This window comes from Rhinopithecus bieti, unplaced genomic scaffold (genome assembly GCF_001698545.2).
Source record: "Rhinopithecus bieti isolate Rb0 unplaced genomic scaffold, ASM169854v2 scaffold_13857, whole genome shotgun sequence".
In the NCBI taxonomy this organism is placed as follows: Eukaryota; Metazoa; Chordata; class Mammalia; order Primates; family Cercopithecidae; genus Rhinopithecus; species Rhinopithecus bieti.
Window position 1 is genome coordinate 1,266,840 of NW_016807741.1, and position 18,737 is coordinate 1,285,576.

Consider the following 18,737-nt stretch of genomic DNA (forward strand, 5'->3'; position numbering starts at 1 on the left):
AAGTGCTAGGAGTACAGGCATGAGCCACTGTGCCTGGCCTTTTGAGTATTTTAAAAAAAAAATATTTTTTTTATTGAGTATATTTAATGTGTACACGTTATGAGTTACTGATATATAATGACATAGTTACCCATTTTCCCTTCATGGCAAGAGCAGCTATAATCTCACTTAGTGAAGCTCCTGACAGAGTACACTCTTATTAACCACAGTCCCCACGCCATACCTTCGATCTGAAGTTCAGAGATCTAAAGTACGACGTGGGGACTGACACACTTACTACTTTGCATCCTTTGACGTCCATCTCCCCGTTTCTATCCCCCACCCTGCTCCAGGAACCACTGTTTTATCTTACTCTCTATTTCTGCGTATTTGCTTTTTTTAAAGGATTCCATCGTATCAGTGACATCATGCAGTATTTTTCTTTCCTGTCTGGTTTATTCCACTTAGCATAGTGTCCTCTCGGTTCATCCATGTCATGGCAAATGGCAGGATCTCCTCCTTTTTAAAGGCTGAATAATATTTCACTGTATACATATATACACACCACAGTTTCTTTATCCATTCACCCGTGGACAGACACTTAGGACGTTTCCATGTCTTGGCTATTACGCAAACTGCTGCAGTGAACATGGGAGTGCAGCTGTCTTCACAAGGTGATTTGATTTGCTTTGGGTATATTCCCAGAAGAGCAGTTGCTGGGCCATACGGTAGTTCTATTTTTAATTCCTTTGGGAACCTCCACACTGTTTTCTATAAGGGTATGCCAATCTGCATTCCCACCAGCAGTGTACAGGGTTCCTGTTTCTCCACACTCTTGCCAACACTTAGTATTTCTTATCTTTTTGGTAGTAACTCTCCTAATGGGTGTGGGGTGATATCTCATGGTGGTTCTGATTTACATTTCCCTGATGGTTAGTGATGTTGAGCATCTTTTGGTCATGTGTATGTCATCTTTTGAGAAATGCCCGTCCAGCACCTTTGCCCATGTTTAAATCAGGTTATGTATTTTCTTGCTATTGAGTTGCATGAGTTCTTTTTAAGTTTTAGATATTAACTTTATATCAGATACATGGTCTGCAAGTATTTTTTCCTAATTCGTAGGTTGCCTTTTCATTTTGTTGATTGTTTCCTCTGCTGTGCAGAAGCTTTTTAGTTTGATGTAGTCCCATTTACGTATTTTTGCTTTTGTGGCCTGAGCTTTTGGTATAATATCCGCAACATCATTGCCAAAAGCAATGTCAAGGAACTTTTCTCCTGTGTTTTCTTCTGGGAGTTTTATGGTTTAGGTCTTATGTTTAGGTCTTTAATCCATTCTGAGTTGATTTTTGTGTATGTTATAAGGTTCAATTTCATTCTTATACGTGGGAAACCCAGTTTTTCCAGCACCATTTATTGAAGAGACTGTCCTCTCCCCATTGTGTCTTCTTCATACTCTTATCAAAAATTAGTTGACTGAATGTTTAGATTTATTTCAGTTCTCTATCCTGTTCCACTGGTCTATGTGTCTGTTTTTTATGCCAGTACCATATTGTTTTAATTACTATAGCTTGTAGTATAATTTTAGATCGGAAAGTGTGGTGTCTCCAACTTTGTTTTTCTTTCTCAGAATTACTTCGGTTATTCATGGTCTTTTGTGGTTCCATATGGATTTTAGGATTGTTTTTTCTATTTCTGTTGAGAATGCCATTGGGATTCTGGTGGATTACATTGAATCTGTATATTGCTTTGGGTAATATAAACATTTTAATAATATTCTTTTAATTCATGAGCGTGGAATATCTTTCCATTTATCTATGTCCCTTTTCATTCATCAGTGTTTTATAGTTTTCAGTGTACAGGTCTTTTACCTCCTATGTTAAATTTATCCGTAAGTATTTTGATTTTTTTTTTTTTGATGCTACCATAAATGGGATTGTTTTCTTGATTTCTTTTTCAGCTAGGTTTTCATTTGTTTGGGATTTATCCTTGGCGTGCAAGGCTGGTTTAACTGTGTAAATCAGTGTAACGCATCATATTAACAGACGGAAAGACAAAACCACATGATCATCTCAGTCAACACAGAAAAAGCACTCGGCATCCTTTATTGGTAAAAACTCTCAACAGTTTAGGTAGAGGAAGAAAATTTCTCAACAAAATAAAGGCCATTTATGAAAAACCCATAGCTAGTGTCATAACTGATGGGGGGGAAGGTGAAAGCTTTCCCTCTAAGATCTGGTACAAGACAGGTATGTCCATTCTTGCCATTTCTGTTCAACATAGTACTGGAAATACTATCAAGAGCAGTCAGGTAAGAAAAAGAAATAAAAGGTCTCTAAATTGGAAAGAAAAATTAAAATTATCTCTTGTTTGCAGGTGACCTGATCCTATATGTAGAAAACCCCAAAGACTACCAGAAAACTGTTAGAACTAAATGAATGCAGTAAAGTTGCAGGATACATGATCAACATACAAAAATCTGTGGTATTTCTATACACAGACAATGACCTGAGTACTGTTGACATGACCCTAAGTGGTATTTGATAGCTTCCTTCCAATCTAGTGTAAGAGTTTCCAGGCCCACTGTGCACATTTGCTGCCCCACGCTTGGAGTCATCCCTTTCTCCCTGATTCCTTTTTTTTGTGGTAAATGATATTTAGCGACACAATCTAGGCTTTGGGCTTGCTCATTTATTCCTAGATTGGTCTTCATTTGTAGGCCTTGTTACATGTATATAACTATAATTTCTTTATAATAAAATATATCTTGAGTTTATAGTCATATTGCCAGTTTAGATTCAGGATCACAAGGACTTAACCCCACTCATCTTTTACCTTTACTTACCCACAGTAAGATTCCTGGAATCAACAGGTTCCAGAAATAAAAGCATGAAAATATCACAGTACTCATTTGCTTATTTCCCATTATACACACAGTAGTCACAGAATAAGGCCAATAACTTGATCATTTTAAAAGAGAGAGAGAGAGAGATTCAGAGGGTTTGTTTTGGGTGTGTGGCAGTTCTTTTTGTCTTTATGTATTTCCTATTCAGTCTATACAGTTAAATTATTATGTTCCAAGTCATTTGGAATTTCTTTTTGTGTGGCTCTTCACCAGCTAGTTGCAGAATCAAGTTTGTTTCACTTTTAGAAATTGCTTTTTTGAATTTGATTTTGTTATGTGTCCATTGACTTCTGTGTTCCATATGCTATTCACTTGATTATTTTATACATTTATTCTTGGTTCTGTGGTTTGAACTTTGCGCAGACTTTAAGTGGAACCTGATGCCCAACATCTTTCTTCTTCACAGTGGTCATCTCACTGTCAGACTCTGCAGGGCTTGCCGCTTACTGCATAATCCTTTTAAAAATACAGCTAGATTGTAGGCAGTCTTAAAAGTAAACAAAGAAAATACATCCGTACTCGGCATCACTTAGGATATGTTATTTCTCCGCTACCCTCCATTCCAAAATGGAAGCATAATTTTTCTAAACCTAGGAACAGACATTCCCGTGTCAATCGTGTGATAACTACAAAAGAGCTAACCTCTCCTCCCGGAGGCGCTCTGCAAGCCAGTGTCCGTAGTGGGATGCTTACCAGGCCCTCTTTTCACTTCCCTGCTATGCTTTTGTCATTTTTGCAAAAACGTACATTGGTAAAAGCCCACCCTCTTGGACAGTCTGGGACAAAACAAAGATTTAACTATAAGATTTAACAAGAGAACTACTCATTTCATCCAGATAATGGAACTATCTGTTTGAATAGCCCTTTCAAAGTCAGTTCGGCAGAGCACTGATTTCATGGGATGCTGGTGGGTGTTACCAAAAATGTTCCAGGATCAAATAAATGTGGGCCGTTCTGAAGTTTAACAGCCGCCACGTGTCTCAGATGGTGATGTGCGTTATGAATCAAAGGGAGGAATAGCACAGACTTGTTTCCCAAACTTACTTAGACCATGAATCCAGCCCAGTTTTTCATAAAACAACATGCTGGCATTGGAAAAGTGCTCCGTTAGGAAGTAAGCCTGCCTCTCACTTGAACCGTACAGGAGATACGTGAGACAGAGAAATGTGTTAACCTATACCACAGGGATACATTCAGCAAAAATCCGATTATGAGAGAACTTTACAGGACACGTGGTTTGGTTTCATCAACAACAAATTGCAAAAACAAGAGAGGGATGTTCAACCTGGAATATCAATTTAGTATATTTATATTGCTATTCCAGGTTGAATATTCCTAAATCAAAAATCTGAAACTCTTCTGAACCCAAGCATTTCAAATAAGGGATACTCAACCTGAACTTTCATGAGTTTATTATCAATAACTGAGTCCATAACCAAATTAAAATTTTCCTGCTTAGTCTAGATTTTTTTCCAAGAGTTTTATTCTCCCCCTCCCTAACCGAACCCCAAAAGACCAGGGTTTCTAAAGAGTATAATCCTTGGATTCACAGATGTTATTTGTTGCAGAACAAAGCAGCTCATCGATGCCATTCGTCTGTATTTGAAGGAGTGTCCTGTAGCCTCCCTTGTTCCTTTGCACTGTGAGGTAGATTGTCCCATGTGAGCAAGTGTGTCCCGGCCACAGGAGATCACTGGGTGTGCAGATAGAGGCTCGCGTGCCTGTGGAAGGCACCGGCTCTGCAGCCTGGGCCCCACGGGCATTCCATGGAGCATCTGATAGCAGATCCGTCCTGTGCTACGTGCCCAGGAGCCAGTCGCACAAGGCAGTGAGGGGCAGGGCGCGAAGCAATGAAAGTGGTGGTTCATTCTAACAATAACGGAAGTCCTTATAAAAACATCTATCCTGGTTGCTGCAGTTTCAACAGAGATGCAAAATCCATGTGTTTAAAAAAAAAAAAAAAAGCAATTTTGGGGGGAACAAACCATTTTAAGATACATGAAGAACCTCTTCTCTTTCCTTTTCTCATTCTACACCCTGCCTACCTCACTCCCTGCAGTCCCCAAGCCATTCACACACCCAGCCCCCCCTCAGCGAGCTTCGTTCATTGCCAGCCATGGTGCTGTCTGCTCTGGAAAGTGGCAGGAAAAGCTGATAAGGTGCTGAGGACAGAATCTCTGGTCTTATCTCACCCTAGCACATGGTGCCGAGAGTGCATCCTTTTCCTGTCCTAGGACAAGAGACATAAACTGGCCATCTCCCGGCAGCAAGGACTTCAAACGGGGCTTGGGCCTGCCTCTACTTTCTAGAGGAGCCAGAAAGGAGAAAGTGGGTCATGACTTTTTTGAAAGTTGTTTTAGTACCAGTAAAAATTTATGTCGTCTTGTGGATCAGCAACATAACTTCATAATAAGATACTCGTAAAGAAGAAATGAGAAAGCAGTGGGGGTGAGGGCAGGGCCTGCCAACACACCCAGGGGTTGGAAGTCGCTGGGCTGTTTTGTTTGGTTAGAGCTTCACCAGGACGTAGGTTTGGCCTGAAAGGATTAGATTTGGCTTTTCGTGTGTTGACAGATGAAGCAAGTGGTTTTAAGAGCCTTTGTGATAGTAAGAAATTGACATACACATGGTCTACTGCAGGAGAAGAGGGGGGAAGCACTGGCTCATTTTTCCTTCTGTACTTCTCTCTTGCCAGGAAAGCAGAAATAACATTCCTCCCCAGATTTTCCTTCTGTGACGTCATGAAAACAGGAAGAAGGGGGACCTTTCTTTGGGTTGCAGTGTGGGGGAAGGGTTGGCGGAGAAGGCAAAGCTCTGTGTCTCCAGCCGTAGTCTGAAGGAAGCAGGGTGGCAACTGTGGTGACAGGTCTGGGCAGCACCATCCCGTCCCTTGCTTCCCCTTTCTTGTGGTCCTTTCCTGACCTCACGAGGCAGAGCCGGAAGAGTAGGCAGCCTGAGGTCATCGTCAGCCGTTGTGCGCCTCAGGAGGACCCACTTTGCAACCTGAGACTTTACACTATTGGGGAGTTCAGTCTTGATTCTTTGTTACCATTTTTGGAAGAAATTGGTTGACTGTACAGTTCTGACTGCCAGTTGTTGACATTCCAAAGGTTAATGACAGTGTTAAGAATTATGTATATTATGTAATGTTAAAGACCAATTTATTTTATCTTTATTTATTTATTTTTTGAGACCAGTCTCACTCTGTTACCCAGGCTGGAGCGCAGTGGCACGACCTCTGCTCACTGCAACCTCCGCTTCTCAGGTTCAAGAGATTCTCCTGTCTCAGCCTCTCAAGTAGCTGAGGTTACGCACCACCATGCCTGGTTAATTTTTGTATTTTTAGTAGATGTGGGGTTTCGCCATGGTGGCTATGCTGCACTCGAACTCCTGACCTTAGGTAATCCACCCGCCTTGGCCTCCCAAAGTGCTGGGATTATAGGCGTGAGCCAGCGCGCCCAGCCAAAGACCAATTTTATTCTCGAAAGCTTTCGCCTTCTCCTTTTGCTGAGTGCTATGGACTTATCTAGGCTATAATGAATGCTAGAATTGTAATGGACCTTAAAAATATAGCTGTTGATTTTCAGACTGGATTCCATAGAGTTCTAGGGTCCCCAGGGGCCTTTACAAGGGGATTGGAGGGGAGAGTTGGGACATGAGCTTTGGGTTGCCTCCGCCCGGCTGCAGCCAAAGCTCCGCGAGATGTTGTACAGATTGGCCTTCTGTTTAAGATTGTGTTTGAAGAAGGGCATGTGAAGAAACTATGTTGAAAAAGCTTACTGAGGAGCCCTATTTCTCTGTCTTGCAAATGATTGCATTTGAGGCCTGGAAAGTCCCGGGACTTGTCCTAGATCACACGTTCTGTCTGTTGTGCGTCCGATCTTCTGACAGCCAATTCAGTGCCACTTCTACTGTCTTAAATTGAGCACCTGTTTTCTGTCCTTTGCTAGCTGATATTTTATAGCAGTGCCACTCAAAGTATGGTCCATAGACAAGGTAAAGACAGAAATTAAGAGTAAGCATTTAGAAGCTTTTCTAGTAATTTGACAATAATTTAGGACTTGGGTTTTAGATGTCTTTTAAAACTTCATTTTCTGGTAACTTTTTTAACTGTATAAAATCTTGCCCTGTAATCCTGTAATGGATTGGAAATTTTAAAGGCAAAAGAAAAAAAAAAACACAAAACAGACAGAACTAATCCTTTACCCCTGATAGTTTGAGAAGCAGCATACTGGAGGGCATTGAATTTCTGGTGGTTGGGTCGGTTCAGGACTGCAAGCAATGCTTTGTTGCAAATGAGGCAGGTCTTGCTGCAAGAACTTTTTTGGATTCTGAGCATGCCAGGGAGACAGTATTTCTCGTACTTTTTCACTTAAGCTTTCAATATATTTTGTGTTTATAAAATAAAAAAGTATAGCTTCTGTAAAACTAAGAGAAGAGGTTATTATAGGATTATATATTTAATAGCAGTAACAGTTTTTATTTTTTATCAGCTCCTTGGAATTACCGTCTCAGTGTAACTGGTTAGGGTTTTTCTTGAGTAGAATTGGTTTTGTAGTTGGTTTGTTGTTGTTTAGTTTTTGTCTATGCTAAAAATAAGTTGTGCCGGCATATTGTCTTTTTTTATTGTGATAAGAACACTATCTGGTGTATTATTTTATATCATTTACTTTTTTAACATGACTAAGTTCAGAATTTTATTTATTCTTACTAATTTTGATACCTTTTAAACATAGGATGACTTTGCCTTGCCAAATTTACTCCTAAAAATATTTCTTAAATATTTTTATTTGCTACATTGGTTTTGGTGAAAGAAAGAGTATGTGAAAATATTAGCCTTACGTAGTTTACAAAATTGAAAGAGGAAACTTTTTGTATTAGTCACAACTATATTCACCTAATTTACCTTTCTTTTATAAATAATCATGACTACTTAATTACTCCATATAATGCATACCCTAGTCCTAGTTTCAAAATAAAGATTTTATTCTCTAAAAAAGACCTTATTCGACTGGGCGCGGTGGCTCACCCCTGTCATCCTAGCACTTTCGGTGACTGAGGCGGGCGGATCACCTGAGGTTGGGAGTTCGAGACCAGCCTGACGAACATGGGGAAACCCTGTCTCTACTAAAAATACAAAATTAGCCAGGCATGGTGGCACATGCCTGTAGTCCCTGCTACTTGGGAGGCTGAGGCAGGAGAATCACTTGAACCCAGGACGCGGAGGTTGCGGTGAGCTGAGATTGTGCCATTGCACTCCAGCCTGGGCAACAAGAGTGAAACTTCGTCTAAAAAAAACAAAGACCTTATTCTTTTTAGAAATTGAAGACTTTAGATTTTCTAGAATCTTCAAGAACTGCTGTGCTTTGCTTTCTATAGTAAGGAGCCTGCATTCGAGTTGTCATGGTTCTTTAGCAGTTTTCACCTCTTCATGTGGGATAAAGATGGAAGAGACAGAACCCTCTGGAAGCTTCTGCTCTGTTCTGTGAGAGGCCAGTGCTGGGTCTCAGCTGTTTATCAAAGCTGTTTGTCCTGCCTCTGGAGAGCAGGGGAGAGAACCAGTTGACCTGGAATTTTAAAATGCAGTCAATTTGGATTATTTTTAGACATCATTCACAGAAGTTGGGGCCTGTGTCACATGGATCATCTCCAGCTCTGGAGGAGCCTCGTTTATCTTCATGGCCAGTGTGTCGGGAATGGTTGTCACTGCAACTTTCCGAGCCTGAGGACCTTTCAGGGAGGCAGGAAGCCTGTTCCTGTTTCTTTCCCTCTTTTTCCACAGAAGCTGGATGACTCTTGTTAGTGATCCTGATGTTGGTTACTTGAGAAGCTGTTGCCATGGAGAACCATCCTTTTCAAACATGTTTATGTCGGCTTCTCCTAACAAGTGGCGATCGGAATAGCTGTTTAGGCATATGGGAAAAGAGAAAAAGAAAAAGACATAAAATTAACAGCTCTGTTAGCATTGGCTTTCATATAAGGAATTTGGCATTCTGTGTATTTCTCTGTTAAAGTCCACGGAAGAGCAAGCTGTTCTGTTCCTTCTAGTTCGTATTATCTTCTCCGATGTCCAGTGTGTCTGAGTTTGTAAATTCCAAGCAGAGTTCTGATGCCTGATTATTAGAAAGGTATCTCTGCATACTTATTGGGTTGCTGAGAGTTCTCTTTGACGTCAGATCACTTTTTAAACAAATTTTTTCTTTGTCTGCTGTCTTTTGCTACTCAAAAGCAGGCAGCAGTTAGCAGCCTCTCTGCTGCTTGCTGACAGTTCAGAAAGGTAGGCATTCTGTCGCTGGCAGGAGACAGAGCTTGAGGACTTTGTCAAAGCCCAGTGTCCTCCAGTTCCATACGTGTATATAGGTACATGCGTGTATATAAAGGTATATTGTGTGTGTGCACTTGAAATGCACCTGCCACTTCCAAAAGTCAGCAGTACTATATTCACAATCGCAGAGCTGATTTTATAATACATTTATTCAGTAAATATTTACTTAGCACCTATTGCGTATACTTGTATGATGAGAAAGAAAACAAATTTTCACAACATTTTTACTGAGGAAATTCAAAACTTTAAGGACACTGGTATTTGAAATTCATGTAATTTTTACATGTCATAAAATAGTTTTTTGTTTCCTCCTAACCATTTAGAAATGGTTTTTAAAAAATCATTAAAAACTAGGCCCACGGCCATAGTTCACCAGTCTCTGTCTAGAGGGAACCCTCTGGAACCCCTGCATAGTGGGCTTCTAATACATGCCACAGGTTCTTATACCTGTTTCACATGTGCACACACACACAATTTCTGTGTTTTCCAGTTGAGTTGCTCCATAATTCTCATTCTGTTATTTTATCTTTGCTTTTTAACACCACTTCAAATCACAGCTCCAGTCGATGGGGTTTTATATTTGTGTTTGACTCTTGTGATACTTGCTAACGCTAAAACTGATTGCATCTCCCAGGCAAATTCCCTGAGGCTGCTCATTGCCGAGACTTTGTGTGTTTAGCCTAATTCCAGATGTGAGCGATGAGTGTCTTGAAAAATGTACGAGATTTCACACTTGAAAAGCTTTTTGTGAGTGTAAAATAGCTGTTCGTCAATAAAACACTGGATGTTTTCAGTTATGTAGAAACCACAAAGGAAACGCATGAAACCACAGAGGTTTCATAGAGAGAAGAGCAGAGCCGCCCGCCATGGTGGTTCAGGGCAGGCTTTCCGACGAATGGCTGTGAATCACTGCCTAGCTCGGCCTTCAGTGGCAAACCCATTTCAATGATTCCCTAGAATCAGTTTGCCCAGGTTGTGTTTTCAGCTAAGATATAATGTAGGCTGTGCCTTCACAGCTTGCTACCAGAGGCTGCTGGTGGAACTTCCATCCCACTGCTGTTCTCCCAGTGAGCTGCTTACCTTTGTATCTGATATGCCTGAGAACTCTCTTCTCTTTACCAAGAACAGTTGTCTTCTTTAGCAAGAACAGTTCATTCCCTACTGACATTGCTTGTGTTTGACTAATCCCACAGAAAAAACGTGGCAGTTCCCATACCACACAGTACTTTGCTTTTTTCCAATTGACTTATCCCCTCCAAGGCAACTATGGTAACATGTGGAATGATGGAGCAGGAGATGAGACTGAGTTTCTATTTATTGCTAAGGGCCAGGAAGGAACTGGCTGACAGCAGAGGACACTCAGATATACCTTACAGTAGTTAGAGAAGTAGTTTGCATCCTGAGGCAAGGGAAGGTGCTGTCTGATGAGAAGGGGGTGGTTTCATGTGGATGGGAAGAATCTGCACTCAAAATGCTGATTCTCTTCTTACCCTCCCATGCCCCTTCTGTACATTAGACCTGTCTGATATGCAGACAAGTTTGTGCTGACAAACACAAAACATTTGGGGCCAGTGGGTGGTGGTGGGAGCTCTTCACAGCGTTGGTCCGGCTGGGTTTGGTGTCTTCGTGCCTTTGTTGAGCACTTACCATACCTTGTTCCTCATTAGGGAGGTTGTGGATTGTATGAATACAAATGAAGTAGAAATGACCCCTGTCCTCAAGAAACTTGTTTCCTTGGGAAGATGCTTGCAAAGCAAATTAAACAAATACAGAAAATAGAAGCAACAAATTGCTGTTATGGGCAATAAACAAGAAAGGATGTTCACATGGGATCGGACTTGTGGAAGGAAGCAGTTTTACACTTGATCTTCAAGAAACTGATGCATGAGACTGTGTACAGGGGATGTGGAAGGACATGGTAGGCCAGCATAGGGAGTGGCTGGGTCAGTTCATCCTGCCCCTTCTGTTGGAGGAGTTTAAAGGACACACACAGCTGACAGTGGGTCTCCACAATCCCTTTGTCTTGAGGAGTCACACAGAGTCACTTCATACCTGAAGGGATACATAATTTGTGTTTGTCAGAACTGCCCTACTGAAAAGTTTGGAAGAGGTACAGAATGTTCTGTCAAACCACTCACTTGCCAAGCTTTCTTAACTTTTCACAGACGAACCCAGCACAGGCTGATGACAGACAGGCTGTGGTGGCAGTGAGCGTTTGTTCATCACAGGCAATAGCCATCAGGACTCACAACCCCAGTTGCTAAATCCATTACCCTTGAGCTCGGGGTGTCTACTTTGTTAACAAAGTTCATTGAAGGGTTACTGTTGCAGCATGACCTCCATATCTTAACATGGAAATCAGAAAGCTTCCATCCTCTCACTTAAGATCAGTGGTGATGTGTGAGCAAGGCTGGCAAGCTGAAAGACTTGCCTTTGAAGTGCATTCCCTGGACTGGCGTGTTGATCCTAAGTAGGGGGATTCTATAGTAAGGTGCATCTGCTCCAGGCACTTCACTAAGGCCTGTGTGCAGACTGCTTCATTTCCCTGCCCCAAAAGATTCTTTTGAGAATAATGGAGAATCCTCTCTATTTGGGCGTTTTATTAATAATCCACCCCAGTATACACATTTGAATGACCCAAGAGCAAAGTCCTCCGTGAGCCCAGAGGAGCTTGCGCAGATACTCATGGAGCTGCACAGTCTCCAGATAGAGGATCCTAAAAGAAGCAGACAGACTGTAATTCTGTAGACCTCTGAGAAGAGTTGATATGTGTAGCTTCAGGCAACTTTCAGGGACCAGAGAGGACTGTGGTGTATTGTAATTGATACCTGCAGGGACTCTGCAGGGTCAGCTTGCCTTTGTACCCACTTTATTTTTTCCTCAGTGGTAATTTGGACTTGCCAGAGATGGTGTTAAGATTCTCCAGCTCTAATCATGACACACGGTGTATGCCCAGGAACCACCTGAATCGACCTGTTGCTGATGAGAAAACTGAGTCAGAGAACCAGAGCAGCCACCTTTCCATATTGGCAGTGCCCAGGTGGAAGCTGTCCAGCATCTGCTCGAGAGGGCTTCTTGCCTGGGTGGAAGGTTTGGACTTGGGTTTTACTCTCTGCTTTGAAACAGTCACACTTTTTCAAGTGACTGTACATGCTAGTTTGATAAATTATAAAACCCTTAAGCCTGGCTTCAGGCTGTTTTTTATTTATATGAATTGCAAACTAAGATGATGTAGTTTTTTTTTTCTCTTTTGAAAGTACTATTTCTGTGGATATTTTTTCTGCATCAGTCAACTTAGGTGAGTGTGGACCTCAGTCTCTGGATTATGTGGTCACTTGATACATGCTTTAGTTTTGGTGGTGGCTTCTGAAGAGAGAGGAAAGGTGACAAGGCAGCCCAGGAGGTGGGAGCTAGGAGTCAGGGTCCTGTGGTAGAGGGAGCAAGTGCTTTGCTTCCGGCAGCCTTGGGGCTGTTTCTCTCCTGCCGTGTTCCAGCTGTGAGACCTTCTGCGGATTAAGCGCTAGGAGTCTCACTCTGCCTGTGTCATGAGAGGGCGCCTCTCTTCAGGTTGCCGCAAGAGATGGCTGAGATGCCACTTGATGTCAAGTGCCTGGCACAGTGGTGATAGCTGCCTTCCTCAGGACCCCCGGGCCTGATCACTTTGGGTGAAGCTTCCTCACGTGAGTGAGCAAGGTGCTCCCGTGGGCCTGGCTTTAAACTCTCAGGGCTCTGTGAACTGGGGAGCAGATGCTCCGGAGTCATCTCAGTTCAAACCCACAAGTGCTTATTGATTGGGTAGAAATTAAGGCCCACTTACCATTTGGGAAAGTCACAAATGTTTTTGACACATGCGATGCACTCATTAGCGCTGAAGGAAGGGAGGGGACCGTGAGGCTTGCTGCGAACGGGCAAGGCTAGTCCTGCTTGTTTTATTAGGTTGGTGCAAAAGTGCTCACGGTTTTGCCATTAGTGACAAAACCTCCTTTAGTTGAACAGCAGGCATTGGAATTCAAAAGAGAGCGACGTTTCCTGAATCCATGAGCTTAAATCACATTTGGCAAGATGATTAACCATATTTCTTGGTAGTATTTTATATAGAACCAGAAGTTTTCAAGTTACTCTTAAATTTGTTTCATTAGTTTTTGGAACACAGTTAGCAAACAGACATTCTCAACGTTTATGAAGCGGTGAACGTCACATTTAAATATTACAGATTTTATTTTTTGAGGTTGTATTGTGTGTTTAATGGAAATGTGGGAAAATGCAAGTTATTGTCACTTCAAAATACTTTAAAGTGACTTGTTTTTCTCAATACTTGTTTACTTTGATAGAGACCAGATACAAAAGCATTAGTTTTCTTGAAAATATGTATATATTTTTATGTGATGCCATGGTCAAGAATGCAGAAGCAGGATTAGAATCTCTGCAGTGAAACTGAGTTTCTGACTTTGGTGTATAAAAAGATGAGTCCTGGCCATTGCTCCTGCAGGAGTCAGATTTTCAGTGTATTTTTCCTTTGAGTCCATGGCCTTGTACAATAGGCACATTTCTGTGGTGTGGGAGGGTGGCTACCCCCGCATTAAGCAGCTCTCTCTAGCCGGTCATTATGTGGCCAGCACTTTGCTGGGAAGAAGTAGGACTCGGGTGCTAGCCCCTCTCTAGCCTGTCTCCATGCCCTGCCAAGCCTGTGCAGTGGCTGTGCCTATTAAACTTACATCCCAGGAATTGATTATGAGCCTACTTACTTTCTGGGATTAGGAAGACACACTGAATTCAACAAGTGACTCAAAGATGGTTTTGTACTTCCTGATAATAAAAAATGTGATTAATACCAGCACTTAGCTCCTGTGGTTAAAATCAGGAATTCACAAGGTAATAAATAGATAAGCAAGGTAAGGAGTCATAGGATTTGACTCAGATGTGAGTTCCAGCCTCACAAATACATTCCAAAAGAGGGCCCACAGACTGCAGGCGCCTGTAGTGCTGCAAAACTGTCAGTGAGATTTCTGTTGCATAAACGAGCCCGCCGTGGTCACCGAGCCTGTCTCTGTGTGGCTGTGAGGGTGGCTGGTCACCGAGTCTGTCCCCGTGTGGCTGTGAGGGTGGCTGGTCACCGAGCCTGTCCCCATGTGACTCTGAGGGTGCCTGATCACCGAGCCTGTCCCCATGTGGCTGTGAGGGTGGCTGGTCACCGAGCCTGTCTCTGTCTCCATGTGGCTGTGAGGTGCCCATCTGGGTGGCAGGATCTCTCTCGTTCATAAGCCTGGGATTGGCTCGCACCAGGAGAGCCTTGAGAAGATCCTTCATTCGGCTGTGCAGCATTTCAGCTCTTTTTCGACATTTGAAGAACAAAAAGACAAATCTCCTGGGAGCAGATATTTTTTATTTTTCTCAAAATCACCACATGGAATTCCAGCACAAATTGAATAGTAATGGATAAAATTAAAACTTCTTCCCAAAACTCAGTTGATTTATTCCTCATGTTCTGCCTGTTTTGAAATTCCAAAATTGACCACATGATTTTTTTATGTACCCTTTTGTGAAAGCTCTCTGAGGCACTTGCCACTCAAGCCCTAGTTGTCCGTTCATATATAATAATATTGATTCTGCTGGAACTGCAAATGGGACATTATCTTGGATTCCACTAAGCTGGTTTTTGAGGACCACTCTGTCAAGACAATACAGGGTCTGTTTATAGGTGGTTTGTAATTCAGTTACCTGCAGACGCAGAACCTTGCCAGCCAAGCTTAGGATCATAGTAGAATCCTGATTTAGAGATTGCTTTATTCAGGAGCCCTTTCCCACCCTCCCACCATGAAAGCATGGAATACCCAGCCTCTTCTTGTGAGGTAAATGAGTATGAAGGAAGAAGCCAGGCGACTATGAAAACCTAAGTTTAGCATGCTAGCTTAATGACTTATTTCCAGAGTCTCTGTGGGCAGAGTTGCTGCAGACATTGATTTGACTCCGAGCATATTCCTTGTAGTCTTCAACCCGAAGGCACTTCCTGCCCCACAGGCACGCCTCCTCACCTTACTGCCAGCCTCAACCCAAATGGTGATTCCAGCATTTCATTCTTTATCCCAGCCTCTCCCCTTAGGAATTTTCTCCCACTTCTCAAGCTTTACAGCAAAATGTACTTTTAGATATATACTTTTTTCACATTTTTTCTTATAGCAGATATTATCTGACAATGCAATATACTCATTTAAAATTAAAATCCTCATCTCAGCTGTTATGTGTGAGTAACTCCTCAAATTTAAGAATAGCCCGAATACAGTCCTGAGTATCTAGTTTTTGTTAGGGAAGGAGGGGCATTTCCTTCCTCCCCACCCCAGCTGAGGGAAAGAAGCCCCTAAGCTGGCCCGCTGTTTCAGGGCGGAGGCTGAGACACGCGGAGTCTCCACTCTGCACTCCATTCAGGAGCAGCTGCCAGAGCGGCCACACTCCGCCTTTGGGTGAGAAAGGGTGCCCCCGGCAAGCCAGGTTCCAGGGTGGAATGCGGCTCCTGTCCTCATGGAAGGTTAACCTATCTAGGTGGTGTCTTAAGTTTCTAGATCAACACAGAGGCCCGTGTAATTCATAATGAAGGTGAAATCGTTGTCTAACAAAATCATGAAGCTCTGGAACGCCAGTGTCCCTGTTTCTGATATGAGATTCTGGGAGCTTAGTCACCACAACACTTGTTTCTAGGGAGATGTTTACTCAGAATTCCATCGAGGCGGCTTGCCAGCTCCCTTCTGACATTAACTTCTGCCTGTCATCTACCACCCCACCTAGTACCTAGCCAGAGTGTGTGGCTGTTTTGCTCCAGGCCTGCAGTTCAGGCCGACCAGAAGGGAGAGAGGCCGAAAGAAGCCTGGCACTCAGCCTTGTCTCCTAAGTGCCGGGTGTGAGTGCCGGGTGTGAGTGCCGGGTGTGGGTGCCGGGTGTGGGTGCCGGGTGTGGGTGCCGGGTGTGGGTGCCGGGTGTGGGTGCCGGGTGTGGGTGCCGGGTGTGGGTGCCGGGTGTGGGTGCCGGGTGTGGGTGCCGGGTGTGGGTGCCGGGTGTGGGTGCCGCGTGTGGGTGCCGGGTGTGGGTGCCGGGTGTGAGTGCCGGGTGTGAGTGCCGGGTGTGAGTGCCTCCTGGGTGCAGTGAGGGATGAACAGTTGATGCTTACCTGCCTTTTAACTCTTCTGCGCACTATAGGGTGATGCCAGTCCCTCCACTCCAGATGAGAACGAAACCACGACAACCAGTGCCTTCACCATCCAGGAGTACTTTGCCAAGCGGATGGCAGCACTGAAAAACAAGCCCCAGGTCCCAGTTCCAGGGTCTGACACTTCTGAGACGCAGGTGGAACGCAAAAGGGGGAAGAAAAGAAACAAAGAGGCCACGGGTGAAGATGTGGAGAGTTACCCCCAGCCTAAGGCCAAGAGGCACATGGAGGGAAAGCGCAAGAGGCCCAAGGCCCAGGAGCGAGTGGCCAAGAAGAGCGGGCCAGCGGGAGAGCAGCTCAGAGGCCCCTGCTGGGACCAGAGTTCTGAGGCCTCTGCTCCGGATGCAGGGGACCATGCGCAGCCACCTGAGGGCGGGGACTTCACCCTGAAGCCCAAAAAGAGAAGAGGGAAGAAAAAGCCGCAAAAGCCAGTAGAGTTAGCAGAGGACGCTACGCCAAAAGAAACACCAGTGAAGAAGAAGAAGAAGAAAGATTCCAAATGAATCCTCCCCAGCTGGAGCCTTCCGACCACTCAGCTGTTAGGGCACTGCCGGGGCAGACACCTCTGGCCTGAAGTCAGAGCAGAGTTCACCCCAGAGCATCTGGGCACATCTTGTGACATGCCTGTGGGCTGCTGAGTCCCGCCCTCTCACCACATCTCCCTCAAGTTACGTTCCCAGGAGGGCCTTTTTAATGTTCTAAATGGCGGCTCTCAGACACAAATAAATTTTCTTGTAAACTCTGAGCCCTTCAGCAAGAGTGTTTAATTATAATCATTACAAATACATGCATTCATGTATGTGTGCACACGTGTGTGCATGCGCGTGTCTGTGTGTGTCACTATCTCTGCTCTTGGTTCCCTTCAGTAAAAATGAATGGTGCTTTCTTCTGAAAGACTCAGCCTAATTAAAGGATTAAGAGGCAATAGCTTGGATTCAGATTGTTCTTTTTGTTCTATAGCCAACCAACATTTTTGCCAAGTGGAAATTATATGATTACATTCCCAAATCAGAGAGGTTTTTTGTTGTGTTTTGGTTTGATGGGGAAACGTTTTACCGCCCTCCCCTCCACTAAGCAGTGGCAGCCGACTGTTCTGAGGTCTTCCCCCAGCCTCTGCCAAGCTTCAGCAGTGGACAGACTCAGGGCCAGTGTCCTCCCTCAGCTCTCACAGGAGGACTCTTGCCGTTCCTGTGCCGAGTGTGGGTGCTCTCATGTATTTCCTTTTGGGGGTCCTTCAGGACAAATCACCTATACTGATTTATCTGTCACATGGCTGTAAATAATGACTTACTCATCATGATCAGGAGGTCCTCAGAAGGCTTAAGAAACTGAGAGGCTAAGGCCGTGAAACTGAGGTTGGTCTTTGGATTGGGACTGCCTTATGAAAGTCCTTAGAGCAAAAGACGCCTTTCAGCCCTGCTCCCAGCAGTGGTGTCGCAGCACCATGCTTGTGCTGCCCTCGCCTGCCACGCCCTGGCCCATCTCCCTGTGTGCCAGCCAAACTCTCCCTGTGGGTTCACTCGGACGCCTGCAGATACTTCACACCATTCCTGGACACAGGAGAAGAAAACGCTCAGCTGAGGTTCTGGAGTGCAGCCCTGCCACCTTCCCGGCCCTGTGTCCGCTGTTCTGCCCCCTGCACTGCCTTCATCTCCTCCTGCTTTTCCTCTTCATCGGCGTACGGGTTTATTCCCTTTCTCACGCTCCCCGCCTAGTTCCCAGTTTCCCTGCACCCCCTTTTCCCACGTCCCCATACCCCCAGCCTGCCATGGAGGCCTTGAGGCTGCCTGGCCCTGCTTCAGGCAAACCTGGCCAGGGCCCAGGCGGTGTGTTGTCCTCCATTTGATCTAGAGATTGTGGCTGGTGACGGGAACTCAAACTTGCCCCCAATTCCGTGACCTTTTCCCCTTTCAAGGGTCACACATTAGATAAGGTCACACATTAGATAAGAAGCATGGTCCTGAGACTCTTGAAATGTAGAGAAAATACGTGAAGGACCTTTGGCTGTAGTCTCTAAGGATACTGCGCAGTGCTATTTGTTTGAAAAGACACACACACACACACACACACACACACACACACACACACAGAGAGAAAAAAGTCTTATGAAGATAGAGCCTGATGACTCGTCTCTGAGTTTTTCATGTCCCCCCGAGTTTAGAATCGCAGGCTAATAAAGCCTCAGAGGTTTCTGAAGTCACTTTCTCCACAGAGGGCACATGCCCAAGTTCTGTCTGCCTGTCCCATCTTGCCTGTGAAACCAGAGATCCAGAAATAAGTGGAATGCCTGGAACCTAAGGGGAGCTAACTTTCAAAATAAGTAGATGCTGATT

The 18,737-nt window shown here is 44.1% G+C and overlaps 1 protein-coding gene across 3 annotated transcripts in view; it reads left to right on the forward strand.

The window, feature by feature from the left end:
* Positions 1–17,329, forward strand: part of PINX1 (PIN2 (TERF1) interacting telomerase inhibitor 1) — a 75,929-nt gene extending 58,600 nt beyond the window's left edge. For all 3 annotated transcript variants that reach the window (XM_017883688.1, XM_017883689.1, XM_017883690.1), the window contains exon 7: positions 16,395–17,329. In XM_017883688.1, coding sequence (XP_017739177.1) covers positions 16,395–16,907 — 513 coding nt within the window. In that variant the 3' untranslated portion in view covers positions 16,908–17,329. The remainder of the gene's footprint in view (positions 1–16,394) is intronic.
* Positions 17,330–18,737: the final 1,408 nt, after the last annotated feature.